At 40.2% G+C, this 23,648-nt stretch overlaps 3 protein-coding genes across 5 annotated transcripts in view; 1 reads left to right on the top strand and 2 right to left on the bottom strand.

Moving 5' to 3' along the window:
• Nucleotides 1-360: 360 nt before the first annotated feature.
• Nucleotides 361-23,648, bottom strand: part of LOC119554544 (zwei Ig domain protein zig-8) — a 42,225-nt gene continuing 18,937 nt past the window's right edge. For all 3 annotated transcript variants that reach the window (XM_037865504.1, XM_037865503.1, XM_037865505.1), the window contains exons 3-7: nucleotides 10,791-11,002; nucleotides 8,723-8,933; nucleotides 4,143-4,270; nucleotides 3,500-3,668; nucleotides 361-2,627 (exon numbers count right to left, since the gene is read on the bottom strand). In XM_037865504.1, the coding sequence (XP_037721432.1) occupies nucleotides 2,287-2,627; nucleotides 3,500-3,668; nucleotides 4,143-4,270; nucleotides 8,723-8,933; nucleotides 10,791-11,002 (1,061 nt within the window). In that variant the 3' untranslated portion in view covers nucleotides 361-2,286. The remainder of the gene's footprint in view (nucleotides 2,628-3,499; nucleotides 3,669-4,142; nucleotides 4,271-8,722; nucleotides 8,934-10,790; nucleotides 11,003-23,648) is intronic.
• LOC119554546 (antigen 5 like allergen Cul n 1) lies at nucleotides 5,359-6,492 on the top strand. The gene is made up of 2 exons (XM_037865507.1): nucleotides 5,359-5,614; nucleotides 5,666-6,492. Exons 1-2 carry the CDS (start codon nucleotides 5,489-5,491, stop codon nucleotides 6,281-6,283), a joined length of 744 nt encoding a protein of 247 aa, XP_037721435.1. The 5' UTR covers nucleotides 5,359-5,488; the 3' UTR covers nucleotides 6,284-6,492.
• On the bottom strand, nucleotides 21,209-22,375 carry LOC119554545 (antigen 5 like allergen Cul n 1). Its single transcript, XM_037865506.1, has 3 exons — nucleotides 22,212-22,375; nucleotides 21,740-22,146; nucleotides 21,209-21,680 (listed from the first exon to the last, which is right to left on the bottom strand). Exons 1-3 carry the CDS (start codon nucleotides 22,359-22,361, stop codon nucleotides 21,404-21,406), a joined length of 834 nt encoding a protein of 277 aa, XP_037721434.1. The 5' UTR covers nucleotides 22,362-22,375; the 3' UTR covers nucleotides 21,209-21,403.

Genomic DNA, 23,648 nt, shown 5'->3' with positions numbered 1-23,648 from the left:
GGATTCGTAGGATTCGTAGGATTCGCCGGGACAGCTGCCAGCCAGGCACTTAATGCCCATTCTTCTTGCCATCAGTTTTCCTGGCTGCCTTTTGCATTGCGGCTTTATTAGGCTGAAAAATGGAAAATGGCAAATGCCGCCCGCCCGAAAAGAAAGCGGAGAAAACTTGCAGGCCCCCGTGGTTCCGCCACCTCCGAAATTCCATTGTCTGTGGTCTTGTGCGTGTGGCCCATTAAAATTCCCAGGCTAAATGCATGAATGGCAATGGAAAATATTTGCATAAATCTTACCAGGATTCCGGACTCAGCATGTGGTTGCCCCATCCCCCCGCCATTACCGAAAATCAAAGAAAACTCGTGCTTTTGTTATACATATTTATCATTTGGATGGTAGTAACTAAAAAAACTTTATTGAAATTTTCCATACCGATTTCCATATTTACGTGGCTACTCGCTTAAAAATTAAAAACAATTTCATAATCTTTATAATACGTTGCCATTTTGTTTGCAACAAAAGTCAACAGAGTTTGTTTTTGTTTTATGTTTTTATTTCCGCATTCTGCTTTTCGGCTTCTGTTATAATACTCGCTATTTTTCCCCATATTATGCTTATAACATATATTATTTTATTTGCTTAATTGCAATTATATTCATGGTTTTTTCTGTCCCGCTTATGGCAACATTAATTTACCCATTAAACATTCATTTACATGTCGCGACTAATTTTGCATGCGTTGGGTTTACACTTTTAATACCGATACATCCATGTACGTATATAAATCCATATCCATATATATATAAAGATATATATGACTGATTCGCGCGCAGTGTGCATTATGTGTTCGTTTTTATATGTAATGTACGACTACCACACGAATACTTGAGTACAGTTTATAGTTTATTCATATGGTATATATGCAGGTTTATTTACAATTTTGATCAGTTAAACTCAGCCCCATTTAAGGGGCCGGACTCCCAGTGCCCCATACATTTTTAAATGTGGCACAGGATGAAGGAGCCATCGCTCGGCTCGGTTTCCCGGACAAAGTCCTTCAAGACAAACCCAACCTGAACACATTCGACCGCCTCGGCGAATGGAAATGCAAATATTTTGTTGACAAGAGTGAAAAGTGACTTGCCAGTTGTGTCTTCCCCCTTTTTTCCTGAGGAACGGGCAGGGTTTGGGTGTAAAAATGCAACCGGACATGCTGAAATGGGAGCTCTAAATTTTACTGGACTAGGGGAGCAATGAACTCGTTCTGGGCGTTGGTAAATGGGAACAGGAACTGCCCACATGACTTGGAGAAATTCTTCTAAATAAATTGTTAGTCCGGAAAGTCGCACTTCAAACTGAGGCGGGTTTTGGCAGGAATTTCCCATGAATTCTCCCCAGTTCCCCATAGATATTGGGGGTCACCAGTGGACATGTAAATTTGCTCAAAAATTAGTTTAGGAACCTTCGAAGAAGTTCGTGTCGAAACAGTTAGCTACTTTGTATCTCTAAATATTTACATTGCTTAAATGCTAGGCTATACAGGGTAACCCAAGGACAACACATAAATCAAGAACGAATCCCAATATTATTTACAACGATCTGAGTAAACTTTCGCTACGTATATACTTAAGTTCCTAATCAGGGGTCTTTGTGGAGATCTGTAGATACTTAAAAACAGTGTTTAGGTGTCCCAGGCACTATTTACAAATTAAATTTCTTTTCTTATACTTAGAGAACGAATTATGTGATACCCTTTGGGTTTTTAGAGCGAATTACTTAATTGCCTTTCTTGGAACACCTTAAATGACACCTCCAAATCTCTGCCATTCATTAAAGACCCCTGTTTTCCATTTTATTCACTTTAATATTCCTTTAAACACCTAGGCCTGGCTCTATAAGCAAACCACTTGAATATAGTTCTCTAATTTGATGATTCGTTCGAAATGCTTTCCATTTAGCTAAGTTCGCTAGTGTGCTGGCAATTTACGTGAGAAGTTTATGTACATGGCTCTGATTTCCGCCTAACTAACTAATCCCCAGCCCACTTAATTAGAAACACACTTACTTACAACTTTGGTGAGTAGGAGACGAAGGAGCAACAGCAGGAGCATCTTCCATCATTAGCATAATTAGTTGGTTTTTCAGAAAGGTATTACATGCAGCTGGAGTGGAAGGACCTCAGGTGCTGCTCCCTGCAGCTCCTGCTGCTCCTGCAACTTCTCCCATAAATCATTTCTGCTGCATTTGGGCGCTGCATTGGCGGTGGAATTCCAACGGGGCGACATTAATTTATCACCGTGCATTCCGGCTGCCATTATTGACACGCTCCTCAGACGTCGTCGAGGGTTCCTTGGGGTCGTCTGGGGATCTTGGGCGCGATTTCTCCAGTCTCTCCCTGATTTTAGCGGGTCCTCCGCCTCCAGGACATCCACCGCCACCTCCGCCGCCACCTGCACCTCCACCTCCACCTCCTTGGAGCAACAGCGAGGAGCAGGCCTCCAACAAAACAAGTGCCGCCACCATTGTGCTAATTACCCTGACCGCCTGCGTGGCCTGGCCAAAGTGACAGGACCAACAGGCCAGGGCGACGGCTGCCGGGGCCGCGTTCGTTTGCATCGCCTCGGGTCGCTCGCCTGTCCGGCAAATGGCAAATGGAAAATGGAAAACGGAGAAAATGGAAAATGGTTAGAGTCGCGGGGAAAGAGGCACTAGATTTGCGCTGAATGGGTAACAATTTGTAGTTTGTCTGCCTGACAAAAAGACTCTACATTCAGAAATAAATTTGGCCAAAGCGGAGGCTACAAGTTTTATTTAAGCGGCAAGAAAGATATAAATACAAAAATAACTTTAACTTTTTAAAGTTCATTAAGAACTCTTAAACTTGGGATCACTTATTTTAAAAAATACATATTATTCAAGCACACTTTATAAAAAACCTCTTGTAAATAAAGAAAATCATTCAAAAATAAGTCTGTATATACACATGATTTTACAATTTAAATTGACAAAAATATGTCAACCGAAAAAAATAAATCCAAAAATTATAACAACTTTTATAAAAAAAATCTAAGAAATGGTTGATAATACTTAAGTTATTGCAATATTAAATAAGACTGTTACTTTGTATTTGAACGTATATTTTTTTAAATAAATCTAGCAAGAGAAAAATATTATAAATAACAAATGTCTCGAAACTTTTAAAAATCGGTCTCTTAATTTTTTTTTATCAAAATTATTAGGTTAAATATTATATATTAGTTATAATTTAGACAATTTTCCCGTAAAGATTTTAAGACGCGTAAAACCCAAATTTCTCTAAGTGTATTTCTGTTGTGGCCACTAGTTCATAAATTGCGCAAAAGTTGGCCCAACAAAGCGAGAACGAGATGCAAGTTTAATGCATACAAATCGAGGTCAAGCAGATGCATGAATGTATAATTCACATTATCAAACTCGAGCATCCAATTAAGGCCTTAAAGAGAGCGCTACAAAAATGGAGACTCACCCTGAAGGACGTGGACGCGTATGCTGGCTATCTCCGTGTTCGAAGGATAACAGGAGTACTTGCCGGAGTGCAGGAGATCCGCATCGTAAATGAGCAGAATGGATTTGGTCTCCTCCGACTTTATGGTCTTGAATTTCAGCCGACCGCCCGAAGTCTCCTCGCTGAGGACCTGTAGGTGGAAAAAAAAAAACCCGTGGGTGAGTGTCGTATTAAATGCGATTTTCCCTCGTTCAAAAGAGCCAGGCTCTGTTGAGTGCTGAGCTAAATGCAAAAGCATGTTTTCTCATAATCATAAAAGCCAAAATTAAATACGTTGCGTATACGACGCGTAAACAGACGCGAGCAAACTCACACACACACACACTCACACACTGGAGAGGTGCCCGCCCAAAGCTCATAAAAGTTAAAAACGTTTATCCTGCAGCAATTGGCTGGGCGTGGCACCGCCCCTCGGCAGATTCACCTCCCCACAACCAACCTGCCCCACTTTTGCGCTTTTTACTGCGCACAAACTCAATTATTGCAAGATAATTTGGCACCAAAAAGGAAAACCTTAAATTGGTTTTTGCCCCTCGCGTCCTGGCTTTTCAGATTTTTTTTTTACCTATATTTTCGCTGCAAATTGATTTTAAGAGATATTTACCTTATCCTGATGATACCAGAAGATATGGGTCGGCGGCTCCGGGCTGAACTTGATGATGCAAGTGAGATTTATGGTGCTGCCCTTGTCCACGTACAGATCGGGTCCTCCCAGAATGGTGGCCGTGGGCACTGCGAATGGAGAGCGGGTTGGAGAGAGATATTACCATCCATTATGCAATCCATTTTCCCCATTCCCCATGCCCTTTATAAATCCGAAAATTCCCGAGCTCTGCTAATCACTGCGTTACGTCGCCTAATCAGCGCCGTTCACAGCTCCCCGAAACTCTGACGAGTTGTGAAATTGCAAAATGGTTTGTTTTTCCAATTTGCAGCAAAGCAGAGCACTGAGCACAGAGCAGTGACATGTGCCCCCTGTTCCGGATCAACCCACGCCCATGGCGCCCACCTCCTGACCAGGCCAATCCGGTCCAGCTCGGCTTTTGTTGCCAATTTCCATGGTCCGTAGCTGGGAGCTGCCGTGCCAGTCAAAGTCAGCACGTTAAATAATCGATTACCGCCTGTCAGGCGGCCAGAAATCGCAAAGTTTCGAAAGGACAAGGCTGCTCAAAGTTGAAGGCGACTTTAAGATGGGTAACGGCTTCATTTTATGCTACCTTGAGAGCTATTACATATATCTATCTATAACTATCTATCTTTATATCTAACCACCATACCTGACATATATGGGGTACTCCCCAAACTGTATTGTAAGTAGGAAATTCAACCGATAATTAAACTAAAAAAAATTAAATAATTAATTTTATTTAATTATATCCCTTAAAAATGGTTCAAAAAACAGTTATAATACGTATAAACTTAATATCAATTTGTTTTACTGCCTAATAATATTTTACTCATTCTATATCTTTATTAATAATTAAATAATTAGTATATAATTGCGATGTATAACTCTGTACCGTAATACTAGAATATTGCAGATGTTCAATGTAGTTATATTGAAATATGGTAACATCTCTATTTTAATACATTTAACAGCAGTGAAATTTCTGACTATTATTATTTATGGAGCAGTTGATATACAGCTACATGAAATTCAAAAATTAAGCAATTCATCATTTCAGGAACTCTCTAATTATCAAAACTTAAATTTAACGTTAATTTAGCATTTCATTATCCAACACTTTTTAAGCATTTTGGCACACTAATTGAAATGTCATTAAGAAATATTTTCTAGCAGGTTAGTCATAGTTTGCTTTGCTGTGTTGCCTTTTTTTTGTTGAACAACTTTTAATAATTTTTGTTGTGTTAATTTAATTACCTCGAGGCAATTTTGCCTTTCTCATTACTCTTAGCAATTCACTTGTTAGTTATTAGTTTTTAACAAACATGCAACGATTGCAGTTGGCATTTTTTCTAAGCCCCCTTTTCTTCCTGAAAAACATTATGGCCATAGACTTTTGTGGTATTAAGTCCTGCCATGACAAGCGGCATATTGGATGTGATAACAATATGGTAAGGTTTTTACTTTGAAGATATTGTGCATTATTTAAAGACCTTTTTTAGATGTTCGATGACAGCTGCCTGCGTTTTCATAGCCTGGTAAATATGGTGTATTTCCGTGAGTACTTGCTCGGTCTTCACAATGGATATCGTCAGGAGGTGGCTAGCCATGGGTTTGTGGACCTGCCACCTGCCCAAAAGATGCCCGAGTTGGCCTGGGACAACTACCTTTCGGTGGTGGCCGAATACCATCTGAAACGCTGCCAATTGGAGCTACCCGATAACTCCTGCCTGGCCACCGATGATTTTGACGATCCACACTTCAATTATGCCGAGGATTTCTATCCAAGACCACTGATTCGACAATCGAATGTCCGGGAAATGACAGTCCTAGCCGAACAATGGCTGGATGAGCTCTACGATATGGAAGACATAGCCACGGACAATGCGGAAAGCGAAATCCGGAATATCATCAACGATCGGAGCATCTATATGGGCTGTGCTGCTGGCCAGGATTACGATCTGTGGAACACACACTTCATGCTCATTTGTTATTACAGTGCAGGACCTGCTCTCGAGGGAAACCTCTACGAAGAGGGCCAATTCAATGCCAGCCTTTGTCCCTTCGGGAAAAGTGATGAATACCCCGACCTTTGCAAAACACTGACCCTGACTGACTAAGTCCCAGAATCTCCTGCAAAATAAATATTGCAAAGGCTTTGGGTATAATTAAATGTGCGAACCACTTGGGCCATAAATGCGAAAAGGCAGTGCTGAACTTTTGGATTTCCTTATAGCTAGATGTCAGTATTCTGGTAACCAGAAGGTCCTAAATTTGAGTGATAAATATAATGATTATGTGGTGAAAGAATAAAGTAAATTAAGTTTTATTTGCAAGAAATAAAATTTAAAACCTTAATTTATAAAACATTAAAACGAAATTTCTAGGAAAAAAGATAATTTGAAAAGGAGAATGTGCTTGCTTATTTAAAAATATTTATTTTGCATACGTCTGCCTGAAATATTTTGTTTTAATTTTCTACATGCCATTACTTTCGAACATAAAACTTGTTTCCATTTTCATTGCAACTTCTTACTTTTTTTTTGGGCCATATTGCAATCATTTGGCCCTCAAATTGCGGCAACACTAGAGAAGCGAGACCGAGAAATTGCGAAAAGGTAGAAAATAATAGGTGGAGTAACAGTAACCGTAACAAGCTGGCAAAGTTAGTGGGTAAAAGCTTGTTGGAAAGCAATTTGTTCGTCATGAGCCAGAAAAGTGCTTGCCTGGGGCGCCCAGCACTTGACTCCGCAAACACCCCACCAATCCCCCTTCAGCTGGCACGAAAAATGTAGTAAAATATTAAAAAATAATATGCATGCATGGCAGCCCTCGAGCAGACCTCTCATCTCTCCGTCTGGCACCTGGTTTTTTTTTTCTCTATCTGCGGTCGGACTTGTCACTCGGCCAAAAGGTGTGCTACGAACTCAACGGCAGTTTGACTAACCCGCAACTGTCTGAATGGGTCCAAACATTCCGGCGAACTCGTCATTACTGGACTGATACACCCGATTCTCGGCTATATAGAAGGCGTCGTCGTTATAGTACTGCTGCATCATATCGCTGGTCTCCGAGTCTATCAGATCTTTTTATCACAACGTCGAATCATCGGGCGGGGGTAACCAAAAATATAAAAAAAGAAAAACAAAACAAATAATATATGGAAACAAAAATATAATTAGAAATGCAAAAATAGAAATAGAATAGTTATAAAAAGCCGCCGGCTAATGCCAAAAATAGACATTCACTGTCCATTATAATTAGGGGACTAAGACCACCTGCTGAATAATTCATACGTAATATGCTGGCTATTATTTGGGCGGAAAAAAAACTTAAAATTTTATTCCATCATATTGCCTTTCTAATCACGATTTCAAATTTGTTATTCAGGCTTTTTCAGCTGCAGGCCCGCTTATCTGGCTCACTGAGGGGCTGTCCGTTTGATTTAGAAAAACCATAAAAATAATTCCACCAAAATAGAAATACGCTCTGTGGTCACAGGATTAAAGAGAACGAATGTTTTTTCTGTAAAATTGAACGACAGCGAAATGTTTTTGTTTTGCATACTGTTTTTCCTGTTATCTACACCTTAATTCCATATATAAATACGGTCGCCTGTCGATATTCATCCATCCGTGTGCGTTGTGGCTCTTGGCAGCTCCTGACAGTCCATCAATCTGCTCACAAGAATTTCGGAAAATTCCTCTGTCATATTTACCGGAAAAGTCGCGGCCCGCTTTTATATCCTGCTGCGACGATTGTCAAGTGTGCATAATTTACACTCTTGAAAATTGCATGAATATGCAAAAACAATACAGGAAAATATGCGAAATTCCCCAAACAAACAGGACCCCCTGCCAGAGGCTCTGAATTTTCCGTATCTCTTATATCTGCATGTATATATAATACGTTTAGCGAGCTGAACTGGAAAGTGCGTGGATATCTGAGATTCCCATAAAACATTTGTCATACACTATGAATAAAAACAAGTTCCTAAGACTTATAAACTATAAGCTGATAGTAATCAGTATTTGTAAAAAATATGAAATTTATTCACATCATACAATATTTGAGCCTAGTATTTGATTGTACAAAATTTTGTTTAAATTGCCTTAACCACCCAGACGCGTTTTAAGATGACAAAATATTTATTGGATACACGTGCTTACCATAAAATATTTTGTATACACTGTATAAAATAAGCTGATCATATCAGTTTCGATTGCAAAAAATACATGAATACTACAGTACACATGAAAATTGTTTGTATTGAGTTTTTAATTGTAGATAATATCGTTTCCAAAAACTTTTCTTTGTTATTTCCTATTAACTTAAAAAATATTTAAAATGGTAAAATTGTGTTGTTTAAAGTTTGATTTATTATATAAATGTTTTTAAATGTTTAATATGTAATATATTGCTATACTTTCTAAAACTGTTAATATATTTTTTTTATCCCTTTTCCAATAACATAACTCTAAGAGCCATGTTGTTTTAAATAATACGCTCTGACTAACACTGGTTTAACTCATTTTTACGAGTGCACAGTGGATACTCACCCACGATGTTCAGGTTGACCGAGTAGCTGCGCACGGGCTGCGTGGATATTTGGCACTCGTAGACCCCGGCGTCCCGCTGCTGTGCCCACTTGATCTGCAGGGTCCACTCGTCGATGTCCCGGTGGTAGGAGGTCTGGAACCGCTGATCTGTCGTATAGGTATAGGTGCCCACGGTGAGGATGTGCAGGTCACGATGTCGTATCCAGGCGACCTGTGGGTGGAACACTCATTAATATCCTGTTCGCAGGACTTTAAAGAGCCCTGTCGACTGTAGTTTGTTCGGGGCCATTTGCCTCCACAGAAACCGCAAAATTTATGCAGTTCACAGACTAAATTTTCATAGTGCCTCAAAATTAGTGTGCGGAACGCATGACAGAACCGGAAAATGATACTCCCCATCCTGCGACATTCACTCGACATTGCCCACTACATTTGATACAAATTTTTTGACTGTATTTTTCCCTTTTTTTTGGCAGTTGGAGCCTTCTTGTTTATGCGGCTAACTGTCTAACCAATAACACACACACAGACCGACTGAAGGACTGAAAGACGGACAGAGTCAGCCAACTGTATGGCATCCATCTGTGCAGATCCACTTTCCTGCCCGCCAGCCTGTCTATTTCTGCCATAACAGCAAGAAAAAGGCCAAAAAAACCTCTAAAAAAAATAACGAAAAAAAGTAGGAAAGTAAACTTTAGCCCTGGCTGGCCATAAATTTAGTGTTGGCCAAAAACCGAGCACACGGCCAGTTAACTGGAGGATGTGTGTGTAGTTTACTGATTGCGGAAGCGGATTTGGCCTAGAGGAAATCCATGGGCCCCGTGACCGTGGCCAAATCGCTTAACGTAATCAACGTTTTCGAAACTGCCAGCACCTGCAAACTTTCCCAGTAAAAGACAGCCGTGAATTTGGCAAATGCGTGCAAAATATTTCCGCATTGTTTCTGCGGCAAAAAAAATGGAGAAAAAACAATATAGCCACTCCTTTTTGTTATGGCAACCAATTTAATTTTGATTGCTGAAATGCAACACTTTGTTTCGGGACCCCGAAAAACTTAAGGGCTAACAAGCGGCTAGGAGAGACTTTAATTGGGTCGGCTGGATCAAGTGACGCCATCCTAGAAAAAAATTGGGCATAGTAAGGGCCAGTGGTCAGCATTTGTGTGTCTATGTGTCGGCTGCTGTCACGTATTACATAATAAACTGGCAGCAAATTTAATAACCCCGCTCGTTCCTTGTAGGCCATCTAAGTGGATATTTGGTGACACATTCGCCACACTTGCGGCAGCCCCATTTTGGGGCTCTTTGTTTATTAAATGTAAATAAAAATCAGGATTATTAATACGAAATGTTTCCGGCTGTTGTCTTCCTGTTGACTTTGCCTTCACTGAGGGAAACATTTTGTTCTATCCTTACAAAATATTATGTGCTTACATGTGTTAAACATATTAGGGGTTGTCCCACAAATGACTGGGGTATGGAAATCCTTTTTTATCCTTTTTAAGGTATTTTCTGAATGCATTTTTTGCACTTCTAAGCTTAAAATATATTGTTGCATACTTTTAGACATCTTAAATGGTACTTAAAAGTTTTTTAAATTCTATAGGGTTGTGTTAGCACACCTGGTAATTTCGTTATCTATTACAAACTAGCACTAGTTGTATTTTAATGAAACAAATATTATTGTACCCACAAGCTAAAAATTACTCTCAATTTATTGGAGTTGCCAAAGAAATCTATATAGACTTGAAATCATTTAAAAATGTGTCTAAAAGTATGCTGTTAGAAATGAAACATCGCCTTAAGGCAAATATTTTTATGGTTTTATTGAGTCTTTTTGAAATGTGACTAAAAATATGATCCTAAAAATATACTTTTTATCGGAATATAGTTAAGAGATTTTATGTGTCTTAAGAGATTTTTGTAACATCTCATTTGACTACAATGTTATATTATTGTTATAACATTATTTTAGATATATGCAACTAATACTTGTATTAAGGCACCTAACCTTGCCTAAATCTTTTTTTCCCGTGTAGATATAGTGCGTCACCCCGGACTCGACTCACCGTCTTATTGCCCAGATGCTTGACACGACAGCCGAGATACGCGGACTTGCCCACCAGTGATGTGATGTTCCTGGGCATCGTGAGATCAAAGTACGGCTCGTTCCACTTGTGGCCATGAGGATAATGCGAGGGGGGTGCGTGGGTGGGCTTCGCCTCGGCGTTGTTGTGGTTGTTGTTGCTCACAGATTGCCGCTGGTAGCACACGGCCAGCCCTGAAAAGCAAGGAAGGAAACGGGATATGAGTTACAAGATACAAGATACAAGATATAATATATAAGACATAAGAGAGATATATGTCGCAGATAAAACTTCAAGTGCGAAAATGGCCTGCCATAAGGGGCCAAACACCTGCCGGCGAGGACACACCCCCTATTTCTTTAGGCCAAAAAGTGAAATTGGGGAAAAATAAAAAAAGAATTCCCCCAAACTGCGAACGGCGAACTGCACTTTAACGTCGCGTTCTTTAATTAAAGCGATGACACAACCCCAGTAATTTTTCCGTTTGTTTTTTTTACTGGATCCATTTCACGCTTTTCCCCCACTTTAAAAAAAAGAGTCACCAAGTGGCCTTCGCCTGGCTGATTTTCCAAGTGGCGACCATGTGGAGTGCCGGTTGTTGTTGTTTAGTTAGTTGCTCGCATTGCGAAAACACAGTTGTTGTTTCATTTTCATTTATGACCTGCTGGCAGGGGTTAATTTTCTAATTACTCGACGCGACGACGACTTTCTATGACTTCGTTGTCGGTATTTGTAAAACGGCCAAAGCAAAAAGCTTTTATAGCCCACTCAAAACATCTCCGCCCCTAAAACAAAAAAATGGGCAAACATAGAACCCTTTTACGGCAAAATTGTAAAACTGTAAAACTGCAGAAATTTCATTTCCGCCTAAAAGGAATCTGGCTAACAAACAAAACAAACAACAATCTAAACGGAGTCCCAAATGGTACAGCTCATAAACTTTGCCATTTACGAAATTAGGTTGGGCTTGTAGGTGGGTGAAATATTTTAACAGAAAAATAAAACCAAAACACCAATAAAAAATCACATTGTAAAGAATTTTTACAGTGTTTTACATAAAACAGAAGCAGAAACACCAATCAAAAAACACTGAGATTTATGAAAGAACTGCTTAAATTTTATTTACAAGTGCCAGGGATATGTACAAATTCCATTTCTCCGGCAATCGAATCAAGTATTTGCTTTCTGCATTCGAGATGCCAGCAATCGAAATGGAATTCTGCCACAAACCGAAGCCAAAAAAGGAAAATTCGAGGATGCTGGTGAAGGAAATGCCTTCTGGTCGGAAAATGCATTCAATGGCCACCTATAATAGGCATCAGTCAATGCTCATTTCGAGAAGCAGCACTGCGGAAAATTCCTCCTTAATTGGGAGACTTTTAACTCATATTAAATTCTGTGTGTGACAGAACTGCATTTTTAATTGAATTTTAAACACAAACTATGGGAAATTATAATAAAATAAAAATCCTTTTTCATTATCCCTGTGCAACTCATCGAACTTCGGTTTGTTTCACAGGCATCTCCCGTTCGAGTGTCGTTTAGCCTGAACTTCGGTTTTCTGAAGCCAGCAACGGACCGCAGAACTTAAAGAGCTGCCAGCCGGAAGCCCGACAAGCGCTTTTCAGGGTTTTCCCCGGGGCGGGAAAGCCCCTCGGAGGCAAACACACTGCAGAAGAGTGAATGCAAATACCGGAGCTGCATTGGCATGCCGGGCATATGCGTATTGCTTTTATAAAACAGCAAATAGCAGGTGGATAGGGTGGACCATAGAGCACTGCCAGCCCCCCCGACAAAGTCCACAGATTGTTTGTACGGACTCGTTAGCCCAGGCTTTTGTACTCGGCCCGCTTGGCCAACTCATTTATTTATGGCAGCAATTTAAGGGCGAACAAAAAAGCTGGTAAATCTGCGGACAAATCGGAAAATGGAAATTATTCAAGGAGCGGATTCATGACAAAAATCTGAGCAAAAGGTCAAGGTGCTGTTGGTACATGAATATCGCACATCCCTATCGTAATCGGAGTGGCACGGCTTGGGCAATAAATATTAATGTGCTGTGATAGAATTAATTTGGGGCAATAAATCAATTAGTGGGTCCGCAGGGAGTGGAGTGCAGAGGAGTCGGCAACATCACGTATACGCCACCGACTAAAGCGAATCGTGGCCGTTGACAATCTATGATTGATTCGCTGTGCGGGTGCAGTGGCCCCAAGGCACCGGAAGGTCCTTTAACCCTACGCCCCCTGCTTTTCCTGTTCATTTGCATATATGCGCATGCAACGAGTCCTTCGGGAGCCATAATGAATCATTCGAGCGGCTGCTCAGCGCTCATTTTACGCAAAATTAGCCTTGGCATCCGCCGCAGACATTGCAGCTCACCTGATGGCAAAACAATTGGAGTCCAGAACGCAGAACCCAGAACCCAGAGCCCAGGTACACACGATAACGATGACGATTACGGTTGCGTTGGTTGGGCTTTTCGAGGGGGAGTACGAGACCACAAAACTACGGCTCAGCACTGCGGAAACAATGGCAAAGGGCTGTGAAAGGACCATAAAACGCTTAGTCCTGAACGGCCAGGATTACGAATGCATGTGTGTGCTGTCTGTTTAATGGTCTTAAATATTTATAAAGCAAGCACTGGGCAACCGCAGCGGCAAACGTCGAACTCCGGCGCTGCCGGAAGGGTTCACGATTAATTGAAACAAAGTTGGGCTTCTCCTGTGGCGCCAGGTCAAATATGTTTGGCCGGGGTCAACGCATAATTGGGTGGTTGGGCGGTGGATGTGGGCCAGAAGTGGGGCGTTAAATTACATTAACTGTATTTGAGCGATTGCGGCCGGCTCACGAAGGTTCGGTCAAGTGTATTAACCATTTTAAACAACATGTCAACCAAATGTAGCTGTAACTCGTTGTTTAATTAAAAACAATTGCCATGAGTAAAATGTGACAGGAATGGAAGGCAATTAAACGGATCGATCAAAACATTACACGTACCCAAGACTATAATTCTGATATAACAGTCCTTAATTAGAATTTTTCATAAAAAATTCAGTATATCGTTTAAAACAAGGCAACAAAATGTCTAAATATGGAATGACATGCATCGTTGAGCTCGTATTAAAATTCCCTATCGATTAGGATTAAACCCAAAATACCTAAATTTTTAATGATTTTTGACAAAAAATTGTGAAAATTTGAAAAATTTGTCGAATTCTTTTTTTTTTAATCTATTCGAAAGCGATGTGGATAGTTAGTATGGGCAATTAGGTGCGTAAAACTCTGATCCTTTTGGCAGTGGCACCCATTTAAACAAAATTACAAAAAATTGTGATGTTGCCCCTTATGAAAAATAAAAAATTCTCCCAAGAAATTATTTTTTTCAATCTGCCCGAAAGTGGTGTGGAATGTTAGCTAAAGTTATTAGGATCATAAAAATGTGCTCTTTTTAGGTGGGATACCAATTTAAACTGACTTACGACAACTAATAACTGGGAAAACTTCCTTTTTTTGAGATAGATACTTAATCCGCAAAAAATATTCAGCTTTGCTTATGGCTTACAAGGTTTACAAGGCTAATTTAATAGGGCTTACATTTATATTGAATCATGACTTTTTTGGCAAAGCTCGACAAGGAATAACCTCGCATATTTCGATTATTATTTACCTTGATCTTATGCGGAATTGTCAGAGTGCTTTTCCCGGCCAACAATGTTAAAAATAGAACGGATTTGTGCGGAAAAGGGACACGGTTCCCAACACAACTCACTCCCCCTTCATAAGGCCCCTCTAAACTCAACCCATGCTTAAATGCCAGCCGAAAGCAGATCCTGACAGACCGAAGGAACCGAAAGCGAATGTATGAGGAGTGTGCTCATCGTGGCGTGGCAGACGAGACTTTTGTTGGACTGCCTGGGTCCTGGGACTCCCTGCGCCGTGCTGAATGCTACCTCAATTAAAGATAAGTATCAAAGTGCATAGTAATCAGGAGGCAGCCAGGCGAGCGACGGGCCAATGAGCAGCACACAGCCGGGGGGCCAATTCCGGGGGCAAGGACACCGAGGAGGAGAGTGGCTGTCAAAATGATTGTCTTACATGCATTACCCTCCATCCTGGCCGAAACCATCACTCAGCCATTTTATGTGTGGGGAGGCGCACCTGGCGTATGCGCAATTTTTACCTGCCTGCTCGCTTCTCGCTTACTTGTTACTTGTTTTCGCTCCACTCCGGAGCTCTGGGGCCCAGAACTTTTTGTTGCACATCGTTTTTCACAACAGCCACAAAATGTAAAATTTTTGCGCCATTTTTACTGCAATTTATGCACATTGGCAGCGGGGGGAAAAAGGGGTGGAAAATGGGCGGAAAAACCGAGGAAAACGAATCCGAAATCCCAGTCCTGCCCTGGGTACGGCCCTCTTTGGTCATTGCTTGTTAACACACCCAATGGGAGTTATTAATGTTTGCGGCGCTTTATTTACGGCTGCCAGGACTCCGGCCGTATTCAGCCTGCCCAACGAGTCGATTTTTTACGGCCGCCCAAGGATTCGAAGGATTCGCTGACAGGCAGGATGGCTGGATGGCAGGCAAGCTTCGTCCCCCCTCTCTGCAGTTGATTTAAATTTGGTGTAGTTAATTTTTAACCCAATTTTTTACTCAGCGATTTTTTTATTTATGTGCACCGCCCTTTTAATGTTGCAACATTTTATTGCCGGCAGCCATGGAAAAGAGTGCCGGGCTTAAAGGATTCAATTGCCGAAAGAGTCGTTGAGGGTTGGATATTTTTTGTTGGTTGGATTTATTTTTTAGGAGGGTTAACAGATATCTAGGTTTATGTTCATAAACTTTTCGGGAAGTGCCTTCATCATTTTTAATCAGTTGAAACCTTTAACAAACATTTAATTCCACTTGCCCCGGCTCGTGTTGAACTTTCCCAGCCCGACTTGTCGCATTTTCCTCATTTTCCCTTTTGACTCTGCAAAGTTTTCCACTTCAATTTCTTGCCATGTTTCTCTCTGTGTCATTTGCAAATCAAATTGTAATTGAAGAACTTGGGTAAGTTTTTCCCATCACTGGGGGACAAAGGGGGGACTCCATTTTCCCGTACAACAATGTCGGAATGGAATGTCTTGAGCAGTAAAATATTGTTCGGGAAATTCTCGGAGAAAGTGTGGGTGTGCGTGTGTGTATGTGGCCTGTGGCATATCGAATTTTGATTTTAATCCCGCCTGCATTTGTATGCAAATGTGGCCAGAAACCGAAACTGAATTGAAATGATTCTTTACAATTCGATTTGCCGTTCCCAATGTTTGATTTGGCTTATTGGAATATATAGAGAGTTTTCCAGTCGGGGTTCAAAAGGGTTCACTTCTCTTCTCTATCGGATGTATGTCAATTGGTTAATACAAAAAATCAATAGAAAAGGCTTTTCCGGGAAACATAACGGTCGTCTGATTAAAAATGCATAATTGCCATATTGAAGTCCACAGGAGAAGAACAGGAACGAAGGATACGTCACGCATTGTCTATGTAGCATATAAACATGATGTTTACAGTGGGTATCATAAATATAAAGGTGCTGAATATTATATGAAAAACTGCTGAGGGCTTATTGAGTCATTCATTATTCAAAGGTACATTTGTGTTGTATTTTAATTCAATGGTACATTTTTTTACATTACAACAAAGGGTTTTAAATGAAACTATAAGAGCAATTATTTGAATTTTCATAATTAATGGTGGTTTTCAAATATTTAAATTACACATAATCTTGTTAGGAACTAAGTTTCTAAAAGTTTTTTTATATATATTTAATTTATAAAGTACATAATACTAAATAAGAGGATCTTTAATTACATTTTAGCTACTGATTTATAAGAATAAGAAAAGTTTTTCCGTCACATTCGAGTTCAAAGAGCATAATGGTCTTAAAGAGCTCCCTATTTTAATAAGCTGCCTTACATTCCTGACTGGGACTGTATCCACCTGTATCCTACCTGAAGTCGAAGGCGATGTGAATGACCAACCCGACATGCAAATGGCGGTGCACTTTCCGATGGCCCGACTCTAACCCACAAAGGCAACCACTTTGTGCTTCGTGCACTTTATTGCATGTTGGCCAGACTCGAGATGGGTTGGCCATAATTCATATTTCAGCCAAGCTGATGTTTATTAATGTGCCTTTGTCGTGGTGTTTATTTAAGCAATTATTGTTATTCAGCCATGTCATCCGGCGGGGGGTATCTGAAATGCTAATTAGATTCCGCTGTTGCCAGGAGTACATCCCCGTTCAATGACCATGAATCGAATTTGAAAATGAAATATTTTCCCGACACGCAACATCAACTGTCAATTAATATTGTTATGGCAAATATCGTTACGCTTTCAATTATACTTCAATCGGACTGCATAAGCGACAAATAAATTTCGATTGGGGGGACCGAGGCAGAGGCCACTAATCGCATTATGTGAAAACATTCCTTATTTGTTTTCCATTTAGCAAGTTTCGGCAAGAAAAAAAGCACAAAATCTCCAAAACGAGGCAAAGATAAATGTTCGAGGAGCGAATATTTTTTTAACGAAAATATTTGCGCAATTCACACATCAAACGAGGGCAAAGTTTTCATTTTTTATTTTTTTTTTTCGGGGAGTGGTGTGGAGATTTTCTGTTTGATGTTGTTCAGAGGCGGAAATTGCACAAATTGTAAAGCGCCACTTTCCGGCCATTCAACAGCGCTCTCTTTCTTTTTGGCCAACTCTGTCTCTTTTTATTTGTGTGGCAACCAATGGCCAGGCGTTAATTGAATTATGTTTGCCGCACAATTGGCCACTGCAAGTGCAACAAAATTAAAAGTGACCTCTGAACATGTTTGATCATTGGTTTAGAAGTGAAAAAAATTGGCTAAAATATAGAAAATAATATTGATCCACCTGGCGTTTAAATGACTGTACTATAGAATCGAAGCAAGTTTTATGCTCAAATGAGCTGAATAAACAGCCAATGAAATTGGCAAATAAATTAAATCAGCTGGAATCACATTTCAAACGAATCAATTAAATCAGAAATTAATCGAAATGCCAGTAGAAAGAAAAATCATGTCATTGAATTTGTATAAATTAAACGGAAATAAAAAACATGGGTAATGCAATAATGCTGTTAAGAGCATACACTATGGGTACTTAAATTTCAGCTACGAAAAACAGAAACTTAATGTGTAATCCTATCTTTATAAGCCCTGCGTGATGAGTGGATCATGTAAATCGCATTAAGTGAACCCACTTGACATTTGCACAACCTTTATCGGGTGGTTTCGATCGCTGTTTTATTCATATCCTTGATGACCCGCACATAAGCAGGCCGAGCAGCTCATTACAAACAATCAAAAGGCAATAGGAGCGGGGCCAAAAATTACACAGACCACAGGACCCATAGTTTGGCCCATAAAAGCAAATGGGCCCGAAATCCCACACTACGACTATAAGCCAATATAACCCACACGCATGTGAAGAGAGTGCCAAAAAAAAAATGAAACACTAAAACTTAATTTGGTGTTTATGTGGGACAGAGAGAGGAAATCGCAGGACAAGCCCTAATGACAACTGCTGTCCTTTGTCTGGCTCCTGGGAGGATTAATAAACCAAGTTCCTGGCCAAAAGGGACCGCTAATGAACTGTGGCGTTAAGATCCCGTCTATGAACTTGAGCCAGCGGCCAACGGGGCGTATGTGTGATGGCCGTCTGAAGTCGGTTGTGTTATTTTTTGCCGCTCGTATAAATTATTTGCACAAACAGAGCAAACATTTGGCGCTGATTGCCAAATGCCTTTGGCAATTGTTTTCGGCTGTCCTCGCCCGCCCTGGAGCCCCATAAAAAATAATGAAGAAAAATAACTTAAAGCGACGGACTATAAAATAAATGATCCGGCAATGGGATCTCGCCCATACTCATCCCCTTCCGCTCCACATTGTGTGCATAAATTGTGTGGAAATTTGTGGCCAGCCTGGCCTGCGGTCATATTATACATAAACAAAGCATATATCCGTCGTTCCGTTTGCATATCGCCTTATATATATAGCTATATGGCCTGGCAAATTTGTCGGTCATTTGCATTTGACTTGACACAGGGCACAAGTCCCATTCCTGTCCAAAGTTTTACTAGCCCATTTATTATGCTCCATGTATGACATTTTCGGGAACTCAAAAGGGCGAGTGGGGTAAAATCTTCGGCTAAGGATTTGGGGAATTCCCCAAGCCCCCACACTCAGGGACAAATAAATCATAGCCTGCTTTGCCATTTTATTGGAATTGTTGGCCAAATTCTATTTCCCCCACTCGCAGTGTCATCAAATGGATTTGTATTTTTAGCGCAAATTGCATAAATCAAAAGTTTTGCTTTGTCAATTTTGTTTTTATATTTTTTTTTTTTGCACTCTTGTTGCCATTTTCTTTTTGGCCAAACTTTTGATTGCCTTTTAGATGTCTCCATGTCCGAGCCATAGACCATAAGTCCAAGTCCATAAGTTCGTATGCCAAGGCGAAACAACTTCAAACACTCGGAAGAGCGGAAAGAATGGCATTTTGCATGTTCCGCTGTAAGCCGCTTTGTGACTTATGAATCATAATTAAATAAATTTCCATTTAGCCTGTTGACACATCTGAGTGCTCATTAAACAGTCAAATGGCCAGCACTAAATCAGGCCAGCATTGTTTATATTGTCCGTGGCCATCCTCCGCCTTCCCAATAAAATACGCTTCCATAATTTATGCTCGCTTCCAACTAATATCATATTAACTTGTTTAAATTCAGCCACAATTTATGCAACGCATAGTCCTCCTTTGGGCCATAAATTGGGGCATTCATTTTGTTTGGGCCATCAAATCATTTTCAACAATCAAATTTGTGAAGCGTTCAGGGACGAGCAGTCCATAGAAATTCAAAGAGGCGTGTGCTTGGATTTCAAAATCACTAAATATAAAAAATGTTTTATACACCATATTACATCAGGCAGAGAGCTTTAAGACCTGCAAAACTTTTAACGACTATATTTAATCATCCGAAAAAGATATAACCATAAATTAATAGGTCTATATTTATTTGGGTATTTAATATATTTGAAATAATATGATTTTGAGAAATAGTATTCAACCGTTTAGATTCCTTCAAACCAGAAGCGGTTTCATAGGTTAATATGCACCATATAGCTCGGAAATTAAATGACACCCTGCAAAAACCAGAAACATCCATCAAACCCTAACAAAACCCAACATCGTTGTCCTGGTTGGAGAATAATTTATATCACTCTCACCACTGACGTAACAATGTACATTATTTTATTTATGCGTGTATTTATGCCTTTATGAGCCGCGCGAAATATGTTGTTGGCCATGTTAGTTTTACACGCATTTAATGTGGGCCCAGAACAACAAAACAAAAACAGCACTTTAGTGATTTTAATATTCTGGCAAAATGAACAAAACGGAAAATGCACTAAAACGTAATTAGCACAAAAAATAGTGATATGAACAGATATATTCATACTTTTTGGCCTGATAAGTTTATAATGGTCGCTTTTCGAGGTGCTGGTAACTAATTCCAGTTGAATTTTAATTAAGCCATAATGAATGTGGACGGCATTAGCAGGAAATTAATTATCGCGGCGGAAAAAATGAACAAAAATGTTGCCTATTTTTCTCGCCTGACTTTAATGAGCCTCGGATTTGACAAAGTAACGGCATATTAAACGTAGGCCTCATCGCGGATGGACACTAAAAATAAAGCAGAGCCAAGGAAAAACATTTTCTTTTCAGCCCCGTCGAGGCAGCATTATTAATAGGCACTTAGGGATTTGAGGGAAAGCGGGGAAACGCGGATGGCGGGGTCTATATTACGAGCTGATGAAGACACGTTTTTACATTTTGTATATTGACGTTAAAATTAGATGCCAACTTGTCGTCGTCTCGTTGGCTTTTTTCTTCATACCCAAACAACGCGTATCATATTTTAGCTGCTGATGAGGACGATGATGATGTGGGGGTGTCGAAGTGGGGCAAAATGTGTCTGAGTGCCTGACTCGTAGTTTTAGATATTTTATAGCTATTTTTCGGGGGTCTAAACAATGGCTTCTCGGGGAATAATGCCATTACAATTTTTAACACTTATTATCTTGGATAAAGTGCTTTGAACTTACAGTGTAACAAATTATTTTACTGGAATTTTCTTTATATTTCATATTTGAAAATGCTAAAAAAAAACGTAAGCTAACTTGAAGTTTATTAACAAGCACGCATTAATAAAAATTTGTAGTTGTATATTATAAACAAGAACCATACAAAATAATAAAAACATTATTTTAAAATCTTGATATAAAAATCTTTTACCAAAATAAATACAATTTTTTCTCGTTTTCACATTTATTATTTATTTTTCTGAAAGTCTCTGAAAAGCTGCCATCACTGCTTTTCAGGTGTCTGTGCTAATGCGACTGTGAGATGATATATGACCACCACGCACGGTGACACAAATCAACATGTTAAATAGACTGTGAGTGCACCTCCGCCCACTCGAACCCTTCGGCTAGGTGTTATTTCTGGCACTCCTACAGCCTCCAATAGCTCTTCACCTTGGGGCTTTCCTCCCTCGGAAGTTCCTGATACTTCTCGCCAGCCTTGCAAAGGGCTGGATATTTGGTATCAGAGCCCGTCTGACAGCCTATGGCTTTCTCCCGGTAGATTGGCCACTCCGGAATATAGTTGCTGGCATAATTGCAGGCCAGCAAAAATTGAGGATGACCCGCGGGCCTGTCGAATCTCACGGCGGCACAGCCCACGAAAGTGTTGTTGTCACGGGCCATGACAGCAAAATTCCTAATGGAACTGATTAGGAAAAAATATTATCAATTAGGGGACATAATTCAAATAAAAACCAAACGCACTCTCCCAGTTTTCCCTTGGGAAAACGCTGCAATTGCTCCTTCGTGATATTGGCACTCTGGTTCCACCAGCCTCCAATGGACTCCTTTATCAGACACTCATCCGTGTGATTTCCCTCTCCCTGGAGCAGGGTTATGTTAATAGAGGCTAGGTTCTGACCAGAGTTGTGAAAGTCAGGGGTATTGTGACAAGGATCGTGCTGCAGAACACACTGCTTCACATTCAGTGTGGCCAGATCCTCTAGTTCGGCATTCCACTGCAGTGTGGCCATGCGATCGGGTTGAGGTAAGTTCGTGATCTTACCAGCAGCAAGGACATTTCGAAGAGCATTATGCTCATCCAGGATCAGATCATGCAAACCACTAAGATTAACCAACTGGGCGTCGGTGGGACACTGTTTGCTAAACTCCTAAAGAAAATAATAATAATCCTCTTCATGGTCTTCCACCTATTAAAGTAAGTAGGGGAACTTACTCCTTTGTTTCTGCAGGCGATGTGCTTTTTCAGAATATTACACAAGCCACTTTGACAGTAGTCCGTGGGCGTGGCAGTTGTGTTATCCTGGCAGTATACAACCTGAAGCAATCCAAAGAGGATGAGGGTGACTACGAATACGGTCGACATGCTGCTGCTGATTCAGTCTTTGACTGCTCTTTTTGCCAGCCGAGCTCCCCCATTTTATACTGCCCAGCAATATCGGGGACAACTGTTTCCCAATCGGGCCACTTGCCACAGCTGTTTTTGCCCCTGCAACTTGATTCAAACTGAAACTGGGGCTAAGCCGGGCCAACACAAACACAGCTAGCCGTCCGTAAATGGCAAAGTTAAGAGCTGCTTGCCAAATGGGATGACACCTGCTTCGATCCTATCAATGCCAGGTGCAAAGGCCCTCCTACAGCCATCCACCCCCGCCGACTTATGCCACTTGACATATTATCCCACTTGGCATCCCAACCAAAAACAGAAAAAAAAAAGGTAAAGGAAAACTAAGAAATAGAAGCCAAATGAAAACGAATGCTTAAATCCAAAAAATTCCTTTCATAGTGCAATTTAAACTGCAAACATACAAAAAGAAATGGAGAGGAGTGGGCATCCATTCATGGCAAGACCAAGAAAAACATAGAAGGCAAAAGGAAAATGAGAATTCGAGAGAAAAAACCAGAGGGAAATGCCGCCATGTCCTTGTCGTTCATTTTCTACCTCAATTGAAATAGTTTTCTCCTCGGCTGCGAAATTGTTTGCTGTTGCTGCAACAGTTTTTCACTTTCATTATGGGGCAGAAGATTACGAGGGTGGCTTCAGAATATGTCTGAAAGTACTCATATTTTAATGAACGACTTGCAGGTAGACAGTAGAAGCAGTGTTCTTAGATATTTTTTATGATATGTATTCTTTTTGTGAAGAAATATTTGATAAATGTTAAAAAAATATTTTCAAAAATATATCGCTTTGTAAATTTTATAGAAGCCGGTTATTTAAATAGTGTATAGATACTAGTATTACTATTGCTTTCGATAGTATTTTACCTTTTTTGAAAATAGAATAAAGCATTAGTACTAAAATCTTCTGTGATCACACGATAATATATGCTCACTGATGTTTTATCCTTTATGCAGTATTTCCAACACAGCCACATTTAAATTTTAAGCCTTTTGTTACCGAAATTGTGAAACTAAAATGCTGGCACATTTTCCAGAAATCCTTCGAGCAGACTCAAGTGGCATTTTCGCATCAAAAATTAAGCAGGACTGCCAACTGGTGAAGCAACTCTTGCCACATAATAACTCATTCTCTTTCACCGAGCCCGTCTTCTTTGGCCCCTTTCTCCGCTTTCTCTGCCCCCCTCTATTCCCCTTTCTCCGCTCTAAATATCCGGGTGTTTTTGTGTGCAACACGCAATGACAGTTCACA

The sequence above is a fragment of the Drosophila subpulchrella genome, chromosome 3L (assembly GCF_014743375.2).
Source record: "Drosophila subpulchrella strain 33 F10 #4 breed RU33 chromosome 3L, RU_Dsub_v1.1 Primary Assembly, whole genome shotgun sequence".
Taxonomy (NCBI): Eukaryota; Metazoa; Arthropoda; class Insecta; order Diptera; family Drosophilidae; genus Drosophila; species Drosophila subpulchrella.
Note: the sequence above shows the minus strand (reverse complement) of the source record. Positions and strands in the feature narration are given on the sequence as shown.